Source organism: Sparus aurata, chromosome 15 (genome assembly GCF_900880675.1).
Source record: "Sparus aurata chromosome 15, fSpaAur1.1, whole genome shotgun sequence".
In the NCBI taxonomy this organism is placed as follows: domain Eukaryota; kingdom Metazoa; phylum Chordata; class Actinopteri; order Spariformes; family Sparidae; genus Sparus; species Sparus aurata.
Window position 1 is genome coordinate 11,132,363 of NC_044201.1, and position 24,090 is coordinate 11,156,452.

At 41.1% G+C, this 24,090-nt stretch overlaps 1 protein-coding gene across 44 annotated transcripts in view; it reads left to right on the plus strand.

Annotated features, from left to right (window-relative positions):
* LOC115597081 (neurexin-1a) overlaps positions 1–24,090 on the plus strand; it is a 276,475-nt gene that overhangs the window by 206,440 nt on the left and 45,945 nt on the right. For all 44 annotated transcript variants that reach the window (XM_030442701.1, XM_030442706.1, XM_030442725.1 and 41 more), the window contains one exon: positions 20,959–21,130. In XM_030442701.1, coding sequence (XP_030298561.1) covers positions 20,959–21,130 — 172 coding nt within the window. The remainder of the gene's footprint in view (positions 1–20,958; positions 21,131–24,090) is intronic.

Below are 24,090 nucleotides of genomic sequence, written 5' to 3' on the forward strand. Positions count from 1 at the left end.
TCCGTTGTCATACATATGCACAGTTGAGAGGTTGATTTGCATGTCAAAAGACAAGAATAATGGCTTTGTTAGTCAGTTGTTCAGTGGTGACATTTGTGCCGTCAAAGCACAGAATTCAGCATTTCATAGTTTTGCACAGTATTCACAGTATATTCTTCTGTTCTTTCCAGTTTGCATAAAATAAAGTTAAGAAGTGTCCCTCTAGCTGGGCCTGGAGACACTATGAAGGCAAGGCACCGCGGGGGAACAACACTTAACCAACAGGAAGATAAAGTCATGCCTGGATTGAAAGAAATGTGACCATTTACTCCAGTGTTCCCCAGTGCTAGATCTGTATACATGTGCGCGAATAGCACTCTGCACTTGTGTACGTGCGCTTAGGAGTATCGGTGGGGGGGACTGAGATGGAGAGGGGTGTTGTATGGATAGAAATAGAGAGAAAAAGACTGATGGCACAGGCAGAGATGTATGCTTGGCTGGAGAAGTTAATAAAATTGAAGCTGTGTTATGATGAATAAGGAAAGGGCCATAAAAGAGAATGTATGTAGTGAATCTCCCTGGCGAGCAGTGCTGAACAGCCTGGTGAGCACACCCAGGGGAAGGCTTTTTAATCTGCAGCCCTCCCCATCACTTTGTGCTGCACAGGGAAGTGGGCCCACATTCTGTTGGAGCTTCAATAAGACGGAGATATGGAAACCGTGAGCTCGACACAGACAGAGGGAAAAGTTAAAGTCCTGGCAAAACAGCAGAGAATAGGGACTGTGAGAATAATGGTGTTTTTTGCCAAGGAAGGGCAGCAGTGTGCCGCCATGATAAATAAACATTTTTCATTGAAGGCGTTAAATAACCATATGGGAATTGTAATTACTGTCTTACAAGGGAGGTCAGCGGATGCACTAGACAACACACACACACACACAGACACACACTGCTCTCCTGTTGTAATAGAATAGGTTTCTTGTTACCAACACCTGATTGATTAGTGGGACCCACACTTCGCTAATGCCTTCGGACTAAAGAACCGAGAGCAATCTCAGTGCATGGGGCTCAGTGTATTATATACGACGCTATACATGCGGCTCTTTTAATAATGAAACACCCATCTAGATGTGTGGAGAGGCTGCTGAATAAAAACAACATGCCAAAAAGAAAATGTCCTTATTTAAAACAAGGACAAAGAGCTAAAACATCATCGAGTACAAATAGAAACGCATAATAAACCTGGAGTATAAACACTTTTACTGGTGATAAGAGCCTGACGCCAATTTTTGGTCGTCATTTCTCTTCCTATTATACATAGTCACGACAGAGCAGACTCTCCATATCCACTTAAAAAAGGATTATTAGTCTCTCTTTTGCTGTACGTTTTCACCAAACACTTGATCACCGTTCCACCCGCTTCCATTCTATACGAAAGTTTGATTTTCCAGACGTCCAGTGGAGTGCGTGTGTGGAGTGAAAGGAGATGCTATTGCCGTTTTCCAGCGATCCAATTCTACCAGCCACCAGCCACCTAATTGATTGACGTGGCTTAAATTGAATAGGTGTAAAGAACAGTGTTTCAATCCATTGTTTAGGTGTTGAAACGAGCTGTTAGCCTCGCCGGCGCTGTGATCATGGATTGGGCATACTAGCAGCATATGGGTATCAGTTTATTCCAACATAAAAGAGGAAGCTCGTCTTGTTTGGCAGCTTATTTTTATTTATTTATTTATTTTTTTTTTTGAATTTTTGAACATCAAGAAATGTTCTCTCAGTCAGCTGTCAGAGAGACAGGTATCCAAAAAGTTTCAGGTCCAAACACAGCAAACGTGCGTGCCAGATACTTTCCGTTTTGAAATGTTGTTGTTTTTGTTTCCTTTCCTGCATACTGTATGCAGTTTAGAAGCCCTCCATTTCAATATGTCATTTCCAGCCAGACAAATATGGCTCTTTGTGAGTAGCTATGTATCTGAATGACAATATGTCTGACTTGTTTCCTGCTGCTGCAAACTGAGGCCGCTGAAAGGCAGAAAGAATAGCGGGGTCTTTGTGAGCGCAGCCATGGCAGCTGTTCATTTTTCGCCTGAGTTGCTCTCAGAGAAGCCAGTTACCTTGCTGATGATAAATGCCTCTGTACGCTGAGCTGTCTCAGAACTCCAGCAGCCTTTAAACCCTGACAGCCGGTGCAGCCTCAGCCCCACAACCTCAGGCCTCCAACCTCAGCCTGTCCTTCAGCGCAACAAATCAATGGCAGCCTTTCCTCACTCTGCTTCAGCCACAACGGCCAACGCAAAAAAAAGCCTACTTAGCAATATGGGAGGTAACGCTCATGTGCGGTGACAGGTGAGACCTCGGCGACAGTCTGATGGCATAGGGATCATCACAGAGGCAACATGTGTAGCCGGGAAGCTGCGTCTGCGGCTGAGAGATAGAGTAATGAGTTGTGATGGTGGGGGGGTATTGGGATGACTGTGATTGCTATCTGCGTGTGGACAACCAGACATCTGGACACGATGTAATCTCTGATGGAGTGATGAGGCTAACCTTATACCATCAGTCCAGCAGGGTTCCCCGTAGACCAGCTCCTGCTGTTAGCCTTAATACCCTGAATTCCTTTTCTCTTTAGCGCCCATCCAGTCCACCTACTCTATACTTTTCCACCTTCTCTCTTCTCTGTAATCGAGTTTTTCATCTTCCTCGCCTCGCTTTGGACTGCCTTCCTCTTTTTCTCTCTAATTCACTCCTCTCATTCAGTCTCAGTTTCTTCTTTCTGCTCTATCTTCTGCTTCTCCTCCTCTCCTTCACCAGTCACTCCTTGCGAGTCAGGCGCTGGGGCAGGAGATTAATGATGGTCGGGAAGCTTTGGCAGTGTCTGATTTTCTATTATCATAACCAAACTGCCTCAGTCGGGCTGTATTTTGCGCTCGGGTGTGGTAAGGATGGCAGCCGGGATTGCTCTGTTATCATTGAATTGAATGTCTACTGTATATCATACAAATACAGGGGAACAAACTCACATCCAGCGCCTAATAGAAAATAAGTTTAAGACAAAAACAGGAACTCCAGACTCCCTCTTTCAAAAGTGCAAGAGTCCAGGTTCTGTCACATAAATAATATCTTCCTCGCACAGTTATAACACACAGTTAAAGGGCATTCCTTTTTATACTCTGAATTTAATTTGGATAATTGTCAGTAGCTTTTCATTTCTATGTTTTTCTTGCCAGCTAACAGTACTGCAGGTCTATGCCTCAGCCTGAACAGTGTTAATTACACATTTTATTTATTATTTATTCATTATTTGATCTTACTTTTATATCACACTTATTTTTAAGGAAAGTCGATCTACAGAGGACAGCCGTGAAACTTTATTTTTTATTTTTTTACTTAAAAGGGCAGTACTCACAGTTGTATGATATCTTCTGTGCCTAAATAAGAAACAGATCCCCTTTTGATGTCATCTGACGATGTCATCAGGTTATTTTTTTTCCTTGTCTTTTCCTTGGATGCAACACATATCAGACAGATAGCCTGTGTTGCCAACTGGAATTTATTAATTTAAATGAAGTGGGCAATAACCAGGAATGGAAGGTCTAATGAAAGATACAAGTCAGTTGTATAATGGGAAATGTAGGTTCCAGTGGTTTTGGACTTTACGCCAGGATATCTCAGTTCCTGGTGCCTCCATTTTTACTACCTGTGTACGTCTAATCCATGTAAAATGCTTTGATGTCTCATGTTATAATAATAACAACACTAATGTTATTCAAGTGACTTAAAAAGCCTCTTGGGCAACAGAATCGATAAAATGACGATGAGAAAATGAGTTTACCAAAACTTGAAGTTGATATGTCACATTTGGGTTATAATATTAAAGACGCTAGTAAAGCAACACAGTACATAAAATAAGCACAGCAGAAACATCACTTAGGTTGGACCATTGTGTTTTACCGTATATCTTTAAACATTGCAGTTATGGCTGAAAATCATCAATCATCGAAAAGATGACCAACAGCAACACTCAGGCTGGCTTAAAAGATGGTATTAATAATGGGGTTTCTCTGTTGTTGTTTTTTTGCCTTTGTGTGAACAAAAACCCACTTTACTTGTCGTCACGTAATGCATGAAAAAGAAAAGCTTCCGTGAAAGTGAAAAAAAGAAAACTGGAAGAAAAATGCTGCACGCAGCTTATTTATGACCTTGTTTGTTTGCATTTTTTCCACACCCGTGTCCAGAGTTGCACAGGTCATCTGTTTAAGCAGATGAATTATGGAAGAGGATGCTAAACAGGTGATACCACGACAGCACCATTGCTAACCATTCATTGTAAACCTGCGGCACTCTCTCACTGTGTGTGCATGCATGCATGTTGACATGGTAGTCCTGTTTGTGTTGCATCTCTGGCATCATTACAGAGACTCCTCAGTCCCAAGATAACCACAGCTCGCGAAGTTTATGTAGGTGGCTGCTTCAACATGAGAAGTGTGCATCACATGTCTCTCCCCACTGTCTTTTCTGAAGTCCCAGATACCTTAGAGGTAAAGGAGACTGACAAGGAAAGGATAAGAAACATGGAAAATGAGATTGAAAAAGGGAGAGGGGAATTGAGTAGGAGGCAAAATCAGGAGAAAGCAAAGCGAGGAGTGGAAGAAATAGGACACAGTGCAAAATCGAAGCGAAGTGATAGAGTAAAGCAAGGGGAAAAGAGTAAGAGCCTCGGGCTGAGAGGCACCAGCCCAAGTATCATAGTCAATTAACATCCCAGCCCAGCACTAATTCTCAGTCTATTTCAGACCATTAATTATGTGCACCATCAGTTCCAGCTCACTTGGCCTGACACAAGTCTTCATCACATTGCCTTTGCCCCTACGGATCATGTTTTACCAGAGAAATGGCTGCAGTTTACATATTCATGATGAAATGGAGATGGGAATTGTATGGATCAAGTGCCCTCCTGTTCTCTCAATTGAAAAGAAATGAAACTAGCCACTATCTTTTTTAAGTAGCCGGTTATACTGAGGATGCTGCTATAGCTCCATAAACTCACAAATTAGCTCTAGGTGAGTTATTCCAGCGGTGACAGAGGACTGAATAGTTTGCAGTTGTTATTACCTACATGTCTGGGTGGTACTTTGAAGTCAGAGATGTCGGCAGGCCCAGGGGAAAGTCAATCCCAGCCCGCTCGTTCAGCAGGCTGAACTGTGTTCCCTATCTCTGGACAGGTAGGAGAGAAATTGCCCTACATGCAGAAATTAGGTTAACTGTGGGGGAAAAAAAATGGGTATCAGCAAATTGCCTTTCTTCCACATCCTTGGCCCCGACTTCTGGAGAGGCCAAATCAAAAGTGCTGTGCTTTTCTGTCTGACAGGTTTTAAGGTGTACTGTAGTAACACCTGACTGTCCTGTTCTAATTTCACCACCAGCAGGTGCAGCTCCTTTATGTGCCATAACCGGCAGCTCACAGAAGAACTGACCACAGTCCAGAAAACAGGCCATTGAGTTGCAGCCTAGAGGGTATGTGGAGTTTGAAATGGGAAATCTAGAGGAGTTTGCAAAATAGCCCCTGGCCAGTGCAATACAGTTTCATCACGCCTTCTCAATAATTCAAATTCGTAGATTAAAAGATAATTAGTTGCCAAATATTCTGTCATACATATTTTTTTTTTCTCTGCTTAAGTGTATATTATCTTTGTTTTCTGTTTTTCTTCATCACTTATGACAATAAATGATTATTTGTTTTTTTGGACTGCTGGCTAGACAAAAGAAGCAATCTGAAGTTTTTGGACCGTAGGAAATTGTGAAAAGCATCTTTTCACCAGTTTAGAGTTGGAAATATGGGTCAAAATCTGAAAAAATCAATGACAGAAAAAAAGGAGAAAAAAAAAACATTATGCAAACAGCACCACTGGCGAGGTGACATCGTCTCATTAGAGGGTGCAAAACAATCTCAAAAATAAACGCCTGCACCCACAGGATCACACACTTTTTCCCATCAATTTCTTGTTGATGCAACCCGAGAGTATGCCTCAATCAATTTCCTCTCATTAGACCAAATGTAATTGGCTTCCTCATAGTACAACAATTAAAAAGTGTCAATACCGCGGCTAGTTAACCATTCAATCGCTACACGGTGCAGAGTTACAAAGTTCAGTCCCCGTAATGATAATCAATTGATGAATATCAAGTGACCAACACGGGCTCTGTGCGAAGATGAATGAGGCGGTGGCGGGGGCAGCTGCATGTCAGGGGAGCGCGTTAGCCGCTCAGCGCCATTGTGTTGCCACCAGCATCTGCCACTGTGTACAGCATCAATCGATCACAGGTACAGATAATTTAAGAGAGCAACAAACACAGAAACTGCAGTTGAGAAAATGTGTAGCTCATTTTGCTGCCATTGTTTTTCCCCCCGCTAAACCTGTATGTACGACACGCCGCAGCTTCAGAATATACGGAGGCGAGGGAGGCAGAGATGAGGCTGCTGCATCAAAGCACAATGGACCAGGATGAAAGTGCCTGCTCAGCTCCACCGAGATGACAAACATCCAAATATCTGTCACTTGGTGTCTACTAGTCATCACCTTCAAGAAGGGGCTGTCAGCACCACTGTCAGTGTGTCCATTGGCAGTATTTTTCACCCCACACCATTTATCCCTGAGCAGGTGTTCGTTACTGCACTCACAATAAATGACAAGTGAGAATAATTGGACAAAATCCTGAAATTGAGTGGGTTGGATGGCGCTACCCCCCCCCCCCCAATTAGAAAAAATAAATTATAATACACGGTCGCGGTGTCTTGCAGTTGATTGAGATGATTGAGATCAATTTAAATCAATGCTCATGATTGCGATGGGAGTGTGTTAATTTGGAGAATGGAAAGGGAAAGAAAAAGTGCGGCTGCTGCCATTTTATGAAAATGTATTTGGGTTCAAGACTGAGTCAGTTGGCTTATAATGACGGCTCCTGGCTAGACTTGTCACCTTGCTCTGTGGCCCTAACAGGCACTTTCTTCGACACCATAATGTCAGCCTGCCATAGGACAGAGGAGAGAGATGAATTTTAAATCATTGGCGTGCAAGGAGAGGCAGTTGGCTGGCATTGATGGCTGTTCTTGTGAAAAGTATTCCATTTGAAACTTGCTTTGTTTATATTAAAAAACTGCTTGTTTTCAACTTGAAAATCATAACTTTACTGCATATGTATGTTAGCATTTATCGTTGAATGTTACTGCCCGGCCTGGCAGTCAAATCAACAAGAACAACAGCTTGTTAAAATGTATTGAAGTGAGGTCCGACGGCTGGCTGTGATTGGCCAAGTGCTGCAGGTCATCAAACGTATGGTGGAGCAGCTTTTGTGTGCTCCGACTGAGAAACCCCATTTCTCTCTTTAGTGATCACTCAACTGTGTATTCAACAGCCTCAACAGAAAATTAGATGTCAGCGCAGAAAAGCACATCAAAACAGACTAAGACCCAATATATTTTCTAATACTCCTGGTTCTCGTGAGGTTATTGTTGCCTAACCATATCTGCAGCGTATCGAAGCATCCATCAGCACAGGCGCTGGGTCAGTTTTCTCTCAAAAATAGCTGCTGGACCCGGGGATAAAGACAATGATCCCATATCTCTTTAGGGTGCTCTGTGTAAGTATCAGGCTCCCTCGTGTTTTGAAAAGATATGGCCGGGAGGGAGACAGGCATTTTGAGGACTGTCAGAGAAAAACAAGAGCGAAAACAACAATTCAGTAAATATCCAATTTGCTGCAGAAATCACACATTTCCACGGTTATCCCTGGTGATCATTTGAATGTGCTCTCTCTTTGGTTTGTGGGAAAGTAGGACAGCACTGTCCTGTGAGTCTGACTGCTTCTGTTCTGACTGTTTTTGTGGTGGCCAGGCATAAAAGGGAGACGCTTTAACATTTACCTTGAAATCAATATTGCGGGACTTTTTTCTATTTAAACACTATCCTTTTTTTAATTTTTCCTTCTCTTGCTATGATTTTTCTCTGTAAAATATACACTCACGTCTCTCTCTCTCTCTCTCTCTCTCTCTCTCTCTCTACATTAATGTGCTCAGCTTTGATTGATTGGGGTAAAAAGATTGGATCTCACCTCACCTGCACGCTGTAAGGGATACGCAGCTTGCAGGCAAATAAAGAGACTTGATTCTGTATCACAAATAGACCCAGTAAACCCCTCCATCTGCCGGGCATTGTTCAAAATGAAAAAAGGGGGCCCAAGAGCCGCCGCCGGAGTATGTAGAATCACATCTTGAAAGTATTTTTGAAGGCAAATGTAGCCCTCCATTATCTGAAAAATCTAGGACGAGATTCTCTCCTCCGAGGTTTAAGTAAAGCGTAGTCCTTGTCATAACTTAACACCTCTTGTTCCAGATCTTTTAATGTATTCCTCCTCTGTGTAGGGATTGGAAAAAAATCAGTTTGCGCTACATTAACATTAAAAGACGGAGAAGTCAGCGGACATGAATAAGTGAGAGGGCACCGAGAAACTCTTTTTTTGTCCGTGGCAGTTTGAATCAAAGAGGAACAGAGGTGTGTGGAGTCGGGCAAGGAAATGGCACAATAATACATGGAGCTGATGGGGAATAATGTTGGAGAAGTTGAAAAAAAAGTCATCCATGAAATTGCTTGTTGCATCCTTTAAAACCTCTTGATTGATGGTGGCAATTTTAAAGCTTGGCAGCTTCCCAGTTCTGTGGAGGTATTAGAAACAAGCACTCCAGGGTTCTCTTAAAGGGAAAACACACCCTAAAACACTTACCAACCCAGTTCAATAACAGCTATTGGAAATTCACATCACTAGGTCCATTTTGGTGTCTGTTATTGCTAACAGGTTATTTTGGCCTCTACAGCTGTGAGAAAACTTATAGGATAATGTTAGTGTTACAGGCTGTTATTCTTGTCTGATTTAAGCATTTTTTTTGGAGTTTGACAACATAAAAGCTGTGTTGCTGTTTCTTTCAATCCAAAGTCTGAGATAAGATTAATGTTGGAAATTCCATTTTGCAGTAAATATTCGTTTTTCGGCCATCACCAGACTTTGGCAGGAAAAAAAAACCAACTTCTTATGATAATTGCTGTAACTGCATTTCAATCTTTTTTTAAGGTTTATCTTTATAGGCTTTTGTTCATTTGCCCAATGAATAGCAAGTAATTTATGGATATTTTGACAGCACAAACAACAAGGATTTGACATTATTTCATCGGCAGAATGAAAGCTTACAAATTGCTTCTCCAGTCTCTAAAAGATAAAAAGTACCAAGTTATGGGGCTCCAAAACGGAGCTGCACATCAGATAATTTATGGTATGTGTACCTGAGTAGAACATGATTCCTATTCAATGTAAATGTTTGACAATATTCTCAAAGGAGACATTATGCTTTTTATTTATTTTCTTCACTGTTTTATATAGGTTCTTGTAAAATAAAATATATTTAAAGTTTAAAAGGTCAAAACCACACCAACAGAAGCTCCTCTCTCCCACAGAAAACACTGCTCCTCGAAAACCTCATCAGTAGTGCCACCTTTAATTCTGTGACTTTGTGACATCACACTATGTCATCATGTCAAACATTTGCATAATTTATGCTGAATGGCGTGTCTTAATTTAGCAAAGCTGCCCGTTGAGCTGACAAATCGGAGGAGACTGGTTTATTTGAGAGCAGGGGGCCTTAAAGAGACAGGAGCTACAACAGAGTGTTTCAGACAGAGGGGGGAAAGGCACTGGACAGTATGAGGAAACTGATTAAACCCATTAGTCTGAAAATGACCATTGTATGTCTCTTATAGATGTTCAACAAAAGCATCCATCATTTATCACATATCCCTTTTCAGGCTGTTTCTGATGCACTTTACTGAAATCAAGAGGCTTTAAGATTAAAGTGTGCTGTAGATGTAACAGCTTCTGGATTTTCTAGCCTCTGGTGCCAGATGTAAAATAGCTTTAATGTACCGATTAATGATGGTGTTGATGTTTCTTGGACTGCTCTACATCCAACAACATGAGAGTCTTATTGTGCCTATAGTGGAATACAGATCTGCAGTACGGGGGATGTGTTGCTGTTTCACAGGTCACGGTCTTTTTAACACTTCGTGTTATTTTTATTTCATAGACCCTTGATTCAAAGAAGAAACTTTTCTTTTCTACAAAGAGAAAAGTGAATGAGAAAAGTATTGTAAAAAAAAAAAAAAAAAAAAAAGTATATGAAGAATATACTTTTGAAAGAATGGGTCAAAGTGAAGTTTCTTCTTTTTGGAGGTTTGAAAAAAATTTCTTTTGTTTGTGACCTCCTCATAGCACCCCCCATGTACTCATTTTCTTCCATGTTGTTTTGAGCACTTTATCAGGGACTCTCAGAATATGTTACGGTCTGCAGACTTTCTTCGTCTCACCATATCATCAAAGTCCAAAATGTTTTCCACGTAGGAAAAAGGAGATACAGTGTCGACTTGAAGTTTTTTCCTGGTTAGCGAAACGGTGACTTGTTATCACATAATAAGCTTAATTCAAGATTCTTACAAAGGTCATAATCTCAAGCTCTTGATAACTGAGTTCATTAATTAGCATGTGAAAGGCAGAGCCTGATAAAAAATAATTGGACATTTTTTTACATTTGGAATCTGCAGAAGTCCACCATAACAAATGACCAAATATCGTGTCAAGCGTAAGACATGTTTTGAGAGTCTCTTTATATGGATTATAATGGAAATGAATGCAGAAAATCAACAGCCTTATTACCATTTATTTATCATAACATTGTCCGTGCATTATGCAGGATGATCACGTGCTATGCCTTTGATTTATAAATCTTCGTTTTCCTGTCACTTCCCTTGCCTGTGGTAGGAAAAGCTAGCAGGTCTGCATGTGAAATCCAACAGTTAAGACATTATAAGTAGAGATGGACATAGTTTCATATGGCTCTTGCTCACCATTTGCCATGTATTGTTAAATCTGTAATAGAGTATTTGTCCCATGCAACATTGTTGACAATAAACAAAGACAGATAGCAAATTAAAGGAAAAGTACAGAAACATAACAAATGGTAGCTGTGTTATGTGGCATAGGGCATTCTGCGCGCATGGTTTGAGTCCAGTTGTTCCCTTAGAGAAAGTGCCAATACACTCAATACAAAATTGTTCTGGGTGATCATTCAATTAGTATATAAATGATTTGAATCATAAGCTATGGCAGGGGTTGCCAGTGTGGTTCCTGGTCTCCCTCAGTGAGCATATTACTTGCCTGCAGGGCACCTTAAACTTACTGTCTCTGACTATAAGTCATCTTTTAAATGTATAACAGTGTTTCCCACACATACTTTACTTGGGTGATCGATTGTAATGTGACCTGTCCTATTTAATGAAGGCTACTTATGCAGTGTGTTTCTTTTAAGTTAACACACCATGCTATTTTAAATACCTTTGAATAAGCAATAGGTTTGACTTTTCCTTTCAGTATAAGTCCTTCAGCTCCCCAAGTCTATTGAAAGTAGTTGTAAAGAAGGAATACTCCCACTAGGAAGCCCTGAATACTAAAATGTCGATCCATAAAGATGAATTTTCATATTTGCTGATTATTTCTGCATTTGATTGTCATCAGTGTCCAAACCCCCCTTTGAATATTTCCTTTCTTGTGCAGCTGCATGAAGAACAAGTATAGTCCAAGGGGATAAAGTTGCAAACTGGATCCAAAGCCTGATAGTAGTGTCAGCAGCAACCACTAATGATATGAGCAGAAGCAGGAAAGCATATCCAAAATATGATTCCCTCAGTCCACATCAGCTGAAGTGTTAGGTCTATGTATTACACTTCAGTAGAGAAACAAAGCAGTGCTTCCCAATAATAGCCCTATTTTAATTATAAAAGGATCTTTTTTAAATCACCTCTCAGTGTGTGACAGAGTTCACAAAGGTGGAATTGATTTCAGAGTTACAGGTTCTTATTTGCAACTCAAGAGAAGAACTGTAGAGGGAATATCCTATAAACACTATTCTCCCTCTGAAGCGTTATTTTTCACTTCAACTGTTGCAGATTGACATGTTTTGCATTGTTCGTCTGAATCAGTTGTCATTGCAGACAACATAAGCAGCAACCATACTGATGTTTTTCACCTCAGTTCATACTGAGAGTCCTGTTATTTTAGTCCACCACTATGACAAATGTGTTATAAGGAAAGGCTCAAGCTCTGCTGGTTGCATTCGTTCCAGGCGGGTTTTCTATCTCAAACTGAGACAAAAGTGGAGCTAAACTGAGAACCATTTGGGGAATTTAAATGTTTTATGGTGCTTCATAGCCAGAATGAATCTCTGCTCTTCAAGAAAACAGTCACTGGCTGTACCCTGTTACTCTCTATCATGCTCATATTTACAAATTTATGACCTCAATTGCTCGATGAATGTTTTAAATCTTTTCGAAGTCGCGATTACACTTGTTACATTTTATGAATTTATTGTTTCATCAGTGTCCCACAATAATGACACAATTACGAATCCAACACAATGGCGTGATTATGTTAATGTGATATAATTTAGCCAAACTGTGTTAAAATTGCGATTCTTCCGTTACTGAGGTGAAATGTGTGTGACACCTTTTACAAGATTAGCAAAACTGTCACATAATTACGGAGCGCATACAGCGAGAAAACATAGTGGAACAGAGCTCGGTAGAAAACGAGGATTGCATATTTATGAAGAGTGATCTTGTTATAATGAGAAAGCATGCTTAGTGGATACCTTCAAAATAAAATACCTTTTCTATTTTAAGAGTCACTGTTTCTGATGTTTGAGGCTGTAAAACATCTGGAGGAAAAATTCTGTAAAATTGACACATTTTAGACTCACTTGTCTGTTTTTGTTCTCCGGCACCACAGAAAATCTGTGTAGACGCAACAGAATGTTTGTCCTGATGTGTATTCTTAGCATGTTTTGTGTCTGAGCTCTTGTCGTAAAGATTAAGGGTCAGTCGCAGCATATGCTCCACGCCTTCAGGCGTATGTCCCCAGCTCTACCTGAGCTCGCTATTTTTTTTTTTCTCGCCCCACCTCCCCATCTCGCAGTAAGATGATTGCACCATCCCCCATTCTCTCCCTGAACACTCGCTCGATTATATTTGATCTTATTTAGCCTGAGAGCCGCGCTGCGCGAATCGCCCAGATGAAGTGAGCCGGACTCAAGAGTATGCTCAGGGGGACGCAGGAAGTCCTGACGGCGAGAGGACAGAGATGAAGGTCGACTCAACCCTGACTGCGCGCCAGCTGTCACAAGTGGACGGACAGGAGAATCACCTGAAACCTGAATTGATTTCTTTGAGTGAGAGAGAACGAAATTTCAGATATCTGTTGACCTCTCTTGATGGAATGTGTCACGGGCGGGCCAAAGAGAAAGACTGTAGATGGACAGCAAATGTCATTTCAGGAAAAAATGAGCAGTGCTTTTTTTTAAAAACTGCCACTGGCCAGCTCTTATTACGGGCACTCCTGTCACTTCCATCTGAATGTAAACTTCTGAACTCTGCTGCTAATGAGTAGAAAAGCTGCATTTATGTTCCAGTAAGTCCCCCTTTGTAAAAAAAACACTTTGTGGATCTGTATATTTTCTCAATACATCTCACAAAGAAGTTGCTGCTCCATTATACATAAGAATAAATTAATGTTTTCATGTCGCATTCCTTGCAATGGTACAAAAGCTGTGCGTCTGCTGTTATTCTCTCCACACCCCCCTTCAAACAGCTGCCGCGGCGGGCCTCGATGATTTATTAACTCGAGGTATTTGACGAAGCTCTCCTGCAGAAAGCCACTTGATAGCGTCTCCTAGCAATGGAAACAATTTCAAGCCAACTTCACAGATAATTAGGCACTTTAGCCTGCGGACCTGATTTTGAAATAAGTCGAGCTCCCAGCAAACACACTTGCACCTCACCACACTGGAAATGCTCCGAGGCGATGTAGAAATGAAGGGGGGGGGGGGCTTGTCGAACAACTTTGTTTCATGTTTAAGAACATACTATACAGTTGAAGTTGGCTAACCTGTGGCGCAGAATCAGTAGGACAGGAAGTACAAGATGTGGTATTTTCCACCGCTGCCAATCAAGTTGAAGGATAAGTTCACCCTCAATATGAAAAATGCTTTTATCATAGCAGTTCCAGTGAAGAATTTAGCTAAAAACAAACCCCTCAAATCAGTTTTACTGTACGTCATGGAGACTTTTATGTTTTTTTTCAGCTGTTTTTCTTTTTAATTTTAAAACTAGTGCCCATCTACTTCAGTTGTATAGGGGAATGCAGCAACACTGATATGCTGAGAAGCTCAAGAAATGTATTGTGGACTATGAAACGTCACCCAACTTTCCATCAAGATGGTAGAGAGCAGATACATTGTTGAATTTTTATTTTTGGGTGAACTTATCCTTTAAACAACTATCTGACTTGAGTGGTATATTATCTTACATTTGTGCAAGTTGTATATTTACAGTAACTCACCCACTTTGCAGTTGAATTCTTGTTTAACAGGGCTGTGTTCTCAGTCATCTCCTGATGAATGACTCCATGTATTCAGGTGACTCGCTTATATTTCTCCGCCCCAATAATTACAGTACATGTCAGCAGCCTCTGACTTTGACATTAGACTTCATACCAAAAAGCATGCAGTAATTTCGTGCTGATTAGAAGCAAAAAGAATATTAAATCAATATCCTGAATTATGCTTAAGTGGGAAACCTCTGAAAGCGAACAGCAAGGTCAAATATCTCATGTCCTATTTTACATCTTGATTTAATGTACGATAAAGATGCGTGTCGAAAATGTTGATGCAGCGCATTATCTCTTTTTAAGAGCTCTTCGCTCACCTGTGTGTGCAGAAAGAGCAATAGGCTGACACTCACAGTACAGTTGTTTACAGTAATGCCATATGGGAATGTTAATGTGTGTGCCAAGATGTGACAGTGTTAGTCATATTTTAATTGCACCCACATGTCAGACCGTGATAAGGAACCTTAAGTTGCACAATACCTGCAGATTGGACGAGACTGAGAAGGATGTATTATTGAAAAACCTGGTGATATGTTTTTTGTTTTGTTTTTTTACAGCACAGTGTGTCTAAGCACTCTATCTTTATGTGGTACATATGATTGTATAAGCATTTTCTGTGATAGATTAAGTTTAAGCTTTTATCTTTTCCCGCTATAGACTGTGAAATAAAATTGAATACACAGGCCCCACTGGTTTCAAACCCACAGAGACAATATGCTGTAGCTTTGTCACAGTCCATAACATCATTAAATTGTTTGGGATATTAGGGAGTTAATGTATCATAGGGCACTTCCATGAGGCTGAAATTTCATTTTCTGCAACACCAAAGTGATGCTTTTACATTGCCTCCAGGTTTGCTATGAATTTACCACACTGTAAAGAAAAAAAATGATGTCCTTGTGACTGCATATACAGATGTTTGCTCACCCGTAATTACAGGTGTGTAATGTAGCGGATATGGACCACATGCTGTAAGAAAGAAAGAACATTTTCTTCCTCCTAAGTATTCCATTATGTCTGTAATTTCATTAAAAGAGCTTTACTAAAAAAAAAAAAAAAAAAAAGAGGAGGGGGGCAGAAGACTGTCAGAGGTAATTAAAAGATAAGGTGAACAGTACAGTCTGCTTGCCCTAGCTGCATTAAGACATTTAGCTTCTGCAGTGAGAGCGTAATATCCCCTCACATACGCACACAGGGACACACACACACACGCACATAACACACACCGAAGGGGGCTGACGGAGGTGCTCTCCCACCTGCCACCGGACCCCTAACAGACATGTGCACTGGAGGGAGATGTGTTGCAGTCCCGTGGCGTCAGACTGGTGAGATATGAAATGTGACGTGTGCACAATGGTTGTCAACATGAATGACTCATAAACAAGCAAAAGATTAGGACAGCCTACACCGCGGTGCTCATTTTTCCCTTCGCCGGGATTGGAGAGGAGGCCCAACACCGACTCAAATACCACTTCTCGCTCCCTTTTTTTCTTTTTTGCGTCGCCTTTTGCGTGGGCCTAGGGAAATAAGCTCGCCGCAGTAAACCGTTTACTAGTGCGCGGATCATTGCGACTCGAACGTGCTTCTGTTTTTGCGCTCGGTTTATTTGACCCCCGAGCAGATTATGAACAACATACCATATCCCTTTAACAAAAACGTAAGACAAAAGAATGATTCATTTATCAAGTGATTTATTATTTATGGGACACACTGTTACCAAGAGCTTTATCGATAAATCACAACCTTGGCTGTCACGAGGAAGACTTTCTGAACATATTTGTTCAGAGATGGTTTTGTTGACGTGATTGGAGGAGAATTAAAACGATGCTACTCAGTGCTCCCAATAATTACAGAAAAAAAAAAACCTCGGTCCGCGGAGGCTGTTTTGCAGCTTTATAGCGAGTAAAACAACAATCTCTATGGTTGTATAATGAGCGCAGATGGAGAGTTTTAACGAGAAACTGACACCCCGAGTAGTGCTGCAGCTACTCCACCCTCCAGCTGCAGGGATGAGAAGCGTAAAAAAAAAAAAAAAAAAGAGAGAGCAGATTAGAGGAGAATGGTGGATCAACTTCATCAGTTAATTAAACTCTATTGCAGCTTGATGAGCAATTAATCAAGGCAGCGTGCAGAGTGTCAGGCAGGGTTGAGTTCTTCGGGTGCGGTATGTGTGCAACGTACTGTATGTTCCCAGGGGGGCCCCCCCTTTGGGGAGCAGCACTTACCAAGTGAGCAGCCCTAAAATTGTACAGAGTGTAATGGGCTTGGTTTATGTAAGCAGCTATCAATCACTGTCCGACATAAGCCCGCACCCTATTAGAGCTCCAGGATTAGGCTCCTCTCAGTGGCGGACTAACTGAGAAACTACTTGTCTAAGTAGATCGAATTTCAGGAAATGCAGAAAACGTATTGGATTATTATTTAGAGATATTGGCGTTTAAAGCCAATGCCAGCCCTATCTGAGGCGGCAGAGGCAATAACAGTCAACGTTAATCACGTTAATACGGCGGAGACATGGGCTGTGAGCATGTCAGAAATTTTACTTTGTATTTTTCTTGGCATGGAGACTTAGCTCTTATCTTTCATCTGATATCTGACTCCCCAAATCTGATGGTCTGGTTTTTTGTCCTCTGTCTGTTTCTCCGCCCCCCCCCCCCCCCCCCCCCCCCCTTTCATCTACGTCTTCATCTCTTCCAAGACTATGAAGTAGGCTTTTTTGTCAGGCTATGGAAATTTGAGTTGGCAGTTTGTGACTAAATGCAGTAAATTTATTAACGAGACCATGGGGAACATTAAAAGTCAATTGAAGGAGGCTATTAAAAGCAGGATTTTAATTGGGTTGGTCCCTCCACTAAACCGTTTTTTTTTTTTTTTTGTCTCTTTTCTTTTTTTTTTTTTTTTGTCCAAGAGCAATGGTACTAAAAAAAGTTCAGAGTGAATGTATTCAGTGGGAGAAGAACGGTCCCTTTTGGAATCTTATATGCTAGTCTCATGTCGAAGTTTACTCTATATTCTAGAAAACTGTGTGAAAATCCGCCTTGGTGTGAGGTCTAATGATTGCAGAAGCTGGTGGTTTCTGCTGTCTCCCGCCGCCGTTAGTCCTGCTGTGAAGCTGCTGTGAAGCTGCTGTCTCTGCAGCTCATGCTGAAGGGTTTCAAGAAGGGCAAATCTCTTAGAATGACAGATTACAACCAGCACAAGGTTTTACTACGAAACCCGGCGTCTGCAGACGATCCTCTCGCCCCATTCAGTTCTCGAAAACCTGACACAAGCTGCAGTCGGTGCACTGGAGCCATCTGCTTTTCAGTTTTTGTTGATTGGTGTTTGTGCCCGCGAGGAGCCAGTAAATTGTGTTTACACTGTAGCTTTAATGCATCAGATTATATAATCTGTTGAAATTACATTACAGAGCATACAATTGTCCTAGTTTTGGTAACGCGGTGTGACACTTTACAAATGGTTTTAATTGAACTTTAGCTTCTGGCTCTTGAGACATGCTCGACTCATCCCGCACTTTAAGGGAGCCGGGTTCTGTGTGTGTGTGTGTGTGTGTGTGTGTGTGTGCATATGGCAGAGTTAAGAGAGAGAGATGTAGTGTAGTATTGGCTGTGCTGACTGGATAATGACATGCAGAGTGCTGCGCTGCTACAGTAGGTTGAGCCTCAAACCAGATGCTCCTTTCACTGCAGCTCCATAAGCAGAGAGAGAGGCTGCACCAACATAAGCATTCATCTTAGCTGGCTTAAGCAGGAGGATTCGGGGGACTTCGATCACGCACTGTTAAAAGAGCTTATTAGAGTAGATACCCATCACATGTGGATCTGAGGAGACTGAGGCTAAGCTGGGTTCAGAACTTCCTTTGAGACTCACTCTTTATGTTTCCATGCTTATGTGTTTATACCTGTCGCGCTATGACGACAGTTTTCAGTTCAAGTTAATGATTCAGTCACCCATAAACGGCTCCGATTCACTGATATCCTCTCAGGAATCTTTTGAAGCCACTTGAGGGTTTTTATAGTGATGAAAAGGGTGTGTCTGCAGTATTTTGAATGGGAATCAAAGAGGATTGTGTGTGTGTGTGTGTGTGTGTGTGTGTGTGTGTGTGTGTGTGTGTGTGTGTGTGTGTATATGTGTGTGTGTGTGTGTGTATGTGTGTGTATGTGTGTGTGTGTGTGTGTGTGTGTGTGTGTGTGTTTGCTTGCTGGTATGAATGGCTGATGCAAAATAGATGTGTGTGTGTTTACTGCACTTTAAAGAACCAGATGGCGGCATCTCACAGAAGGCCAGAACAGGAACACAGAGCACTGGAGCTCGAGGAGATGCTCTTAACCATTAACAGTGCGGTTTATTTATGTTATGAAAACAAAGGACAAAATGCACAGTCTGCCTTTTTGTGCTGTTAAAGGGTTCGTTAACAACACATATGTCACATGTGGCTGCCAGTAATCTATGCGTTAATCGACCTTATGGTCATGCCAGCAGGTCTTGCAGTTTGGCATGCAGTATACACTTACCGTTGCATGTACACAGCAGTAAAAAACAAAGGGGAAAAAAGTGATTAGAAACATTCCTCAACAAGACCGTGTGCTGCATGTTAATAGCGGGGATGACAGATGTGAGAGACAGACGGACCACAGTGTGTTTTCCTGTCTCATTATGGTTCTATAATGCAGAATCTGAAGTTTTTTCTTCATATTAAATAATTTTTGGTATTTAATAATAGCTAAGAAAGACCTATTACAGTATGTTCAGAATCTGTTGGATGTCGCTGCCAAGCCGGGTCCATCTCTGGACCTTCCCCTGTGATGGGGAGAGACTGTATGTTTAAAGGAGACTAACATTTTTTTATTTTTTTTATTTTGGGTCACTACTAGACTAAATTTACATGCTTTAGGCCTCAAAAAACACATCAGTTTTCTCATACTGTCCACTGCTGCTAAAACGCTCTGCTTAAGCTTCTCTTTAAGGGCCACCCTCCTGCACTCCCAGCCTGCTTTGATTGGTCAGCTCACACATGCCTAACCCAGCTTCACTTAGATTAGAACAACAGAGCATCCGAGCTAAATCAATTCTTACAAGCCATACTAGCTGCTAGGCATAAATTATAAATTATAAGTTTTATATAAATATAAAACGTAGTGGGATGTCACAATGTCACAAAAATAAAAGGCTATTGATGAGGCGTTTTAGGGGCAGTGTTTTCTGTGGGAGAGAGGAGCTTCTGTTGGTGTGGACACTGACCTTTTTTAACTTTCAAGATCTTCTACATGCAGAAGAATTTAGATAAAATACTGAAGGAGAGAGGAAGAAAGCATAATTGGTTTCCTTCAAAAAGGATTCTCCGGCAAAAAAAAACAATGCCCATAAGATTTATTCTGTGAAGACGGTGGTCCAGCTAATGCAGAGTAAATGCTGTATACAAACTGTACATCTGAAGAAAGTTTGTGTAATTGAAATATTATTATTATTATTCCATTAAGTCATTGATGTTGTTGTAATTTAATAATCTCACCATTGCCCTTTATCCTTTCATTTTAATGACTTCCCAGAATGAATATAAACTGAAATGAATATTTAATCTTCAGTACAAACACAACAGTGTGTCTCTTACGCAGACGTTTGCTATTGTTTACATGCAACACAGCTCTCAATTTGTATAATAAATTAAAATGAAAAAAAGAGACATGTTGAAAATGATTGCGTTGAAGGGCTGAACTTTATCTTTGACTTTTTTTTTAACCCTCCCCTGTTATTTATATTGTTTTCAACCCTCAACCCAGAGAAGCTGCAAAACCGCAGCAGAATATCTCAGAGTTATTTATCAGAACTAATTGGTACAATTGATGTCGTCATTGATAACGGAGATTTTGAACATGAACAAAGCATTAATCATTCATTTATGTGATGTGTTGAAGTCACACTTCCTGTCTTTGTTCTATGTTTTGATAGCCAGGCTGGCCACGCGTGTATGTTAGTGCATGTGAGCAATTCTGGAGAAAAGGTAGTTGACTGTTGAGTCGGGTCGTCAGTACTCAAACGCTTTGAACTGGTGGCCTGGGACCGGGAACTACCTTTCTTTCTTATCTATCTTTCTTGAAGCAAAATTGTCTTGGGATATTATTTTCCACATGAAACAATGGTTTGCCGCTCTGTCACCGTGACACATTAACAGCTTGTTGACACATTTTACTCGACATTTTCGTTCTGCTGTCTCTTAAGACGCAGCATAATGTGAAGGTGGTACCTGCTTTAGGACAGAGATGAAGTTTGAAGAATTACTTAAAGAGACTATTCCCGTCAGCAAAGCAAATTAAAAACATAACATTTTCCCTTTTCCAAACCCCTTTGCCAGATAATAATTTTTAAACGTTCCCTGAGCAACACTGGCTACGTCAAGAACACATCGCTAAAACTTTTCTTGTCTGTGTTCTTCTCTTTTCAGGACAAGGGAAACATTGCCGTTGTATTTAATGTCGGGACAGATGACATTAACATTGAGGAGACGTCAAAGTTTGTAAATGACGGAAAGTACCATATAGTGAAGTTTACGAGGAGTGGGGGTAATGCCACTCTGCAGGTGGATGACCTGCCAGTCATTGAGCGCTACCCTACAGGTGAGTCACCCGCTCTGCCTTTAATTACATCAGCCGCCGCTTAAAGGCGATAAAATGACTGCGAGATTATCAAGTCTACTATTTAAGTCTTATCTGTTAGGATGGTTTTATGTTGAATTGGCATGTGCTTTAATTGCTTTTTTATGTTTCTGTTTTCAGCAGCTGTTCAGAGTAATGCCAGTGTTGTGGAGTGTTTTTCTCATCTCTGATGTTTATCGCTTTACATTAATCAATGCTGTTAAACATCCCAGGTCTATGCAAATAGGTTGCACTTAAGCTCCCATACTCTAAAATATAAACTGTATAAAAGGGCAACCACCCACCCTGTCTACATGTCTGCATCGAATCCACTATACACATAAATAATCCACCCACAGTGTATGTTCGCAGTAAGTCAAATCAATAGACTATTTGCAGACAAATTACCACTTTTATTGTGGCGAGTAATTGTGTGCCAGTTCAATATTTATTTATCTGCCAATACAGTAGATTGATTGAATCAAGGCGACAGGTTGGACAAACCTGCAATAACACAGTCAAACTAAATGAATACCTGAATTAATCTGCTGCTTAGTCAGAATTTAATAGCAGATGATCGGCTGCGTTTTAGCATCTGGTCTAACCATGACAGGGTGCTTTCTTATAATCAATTCGCAGCGCAGAACACAATTACTCATGTAACAAATAAATGAAGCAGTGTTGATTTTCTTTATCATCAGTGTTAGTAGTAATAATAATCATTGTCATTCGTGTCGCACTTTTCATAAACACAGCCTACATGACATCAGAAGACAAATTTAGTAATAACAGCACTGTGTAATTAGTACTTAGCTTTTGGAAAAGTGTAATATATTTAATATGTTCCACATTTTATGACTGGGATACTTAATTGGCACTTTCCTTTTATAGTGTAGTGGTAACTGATAAACTCCCATAGAAGGTGTGTGAGAACAACACAACAACACTGGTATGTTCCTGTAGAATGTCACGATGTTAGTAGTATGATGGCTCTGAGATAGACTATAAATGTCACTGCTTGTCTTGTTGAAAATGTTTGAAAATGCTTTGACAAAAGCTAGAGAGGACTAAAGGAATGTGACTATTACTATGTGACTGCTCTGCAATACTCACGTCTGTCAGTGTTCAAATCACCGGAGAAACAAGTGTAACATTTACTCAACGCGTGTAAAAAAAAAAACTGCAGACCCGAATCAGAAGCACGTGTTCGACTGTGAGCATGCGGAAAATGACTGGGCAGCGGGACAGACAAACAGAAGACGAATTCAACCTGTCTCTCCCCTTTTTGCATAATGTTTGGTGACCTTTTTAGCTATGACCAGTGCATTCATCCAAATGAAAGAGGGTTTTATGACCGGGACTCAATCCTCGCCACTTGCCTCAGGTGCAAAAGGGAGGCTAATGGCTTTTGACATGTTGTGGACATGGCAGAATGCACAGCAGGGTTAAATGCCTGCATGCTACCATCTCAGTCTTCGAACAACAAATGCCCTCAGTCCCCAAGACGCCCATTATCCATACACATGTGCTGCTCATAAGCTGGATAAAGTTAACTTATTTTAAGTGTGTCACTTATTTAAAGTCAGGGCTCAGCAGGAAATTAACCACCTGGTAAAACACCATCAGTCAAGATCATTGACATGCAGGAGCTTTTTAAAGTTAATTATTCACTAGACAATGTAATGTCTAGCTATGGAAAATGTAGCCCAGTACATTTAATATTGGTTATTAAGATAGTGTAAGGGAACAAAATCTCTAAAGAAATTGAATTCTGGGTCAATGTACTGTAAAATCCAGAAAAGCTGGATAATGATAGTAGGACAAGTGACCGATCTCATCCCCACCAATCATGCGTCAGTGACGATGCCAAGTCCGGCTACCTTATTAGACTCGTTGCAGACTAATTACATCCAATCACAATTACTGCGTGGTTCCTCCCCTCACCCCCAGCACACAAAACCATTATTCTCTCAGCTCGCCTGTAGTTTGATTAGTATCCATGTATGCCTCTAACGCACTCATAATAGCAGCCCTCAGCCACTCTTAGGCCACTCACAGATCAACAGTGATTATAATAAGAGTAGACAGTGAAGATAAAAATGATGGCTGGAGAGTGAGGGAGACAGAGAGGAGGATATTATATGGGAGTCAGCGATCATTCTCAAAGCAAGGAAATAATTGCTTCACCAGGGCCTATATTGCTGCCCTGGTAATCTCATTAAAAAGTCTCGTACTGCATACTTATGGGCCATTAAAAGTCTTTAGCACAATTATTAGAATCTAAAATGCAAAACGCACACATAGACACATAACTAGCCGCTCTATTTGTTGTAGCTTGCCTTTATTCTCACCCCGCTTTCATTCTGCGCCCGCACACAAAAGGCTGGGCAGCAACAAAAAAAATCAGCCCCTTCCCCCGAGTCTTGGCCATGGAAGTAATACCATCACAATGGTGCTGCCAGGCCCGCAGGGTACAGTGCAGTATCCTATCAGAGCACCCAATGAACACTCGCCGCGCACAAAGATAATGGAGAAGTCCCTGGCCTTATTCTTTTACTCTTATCAGAGCGTGGTGCACTTACAGAGCTCTCTGTCTGCCATTCCACTCCCCTCAGCTCTCAGTTCTCCTCTTTTTCTGTCCCTTTTACCCTCTATGCGTCCACCCCTGCCCCCTCTGTCCATCTCAACCTCTGTCCTGTTTTCTCACCTTGCAGCGTGGAGTCTTATTTGTGGGATACAAGGGGAGGAGGGTTAGCTTTATCCGTCAAAGCTCCATCCTATCTGCCTTGTTTTTTTTTTCTCCTCTGTTCTATGCATGAGCCTATTTAGCCTATTGTGTGTGCAGTCATCACTGAGCATGCTTAAAAAATGGTGCAATGGCCACCATAGCCAGAGTGGGGAAAAAGGGAGCAGAATAATGAAAATAATAGTCAGATTTGTGT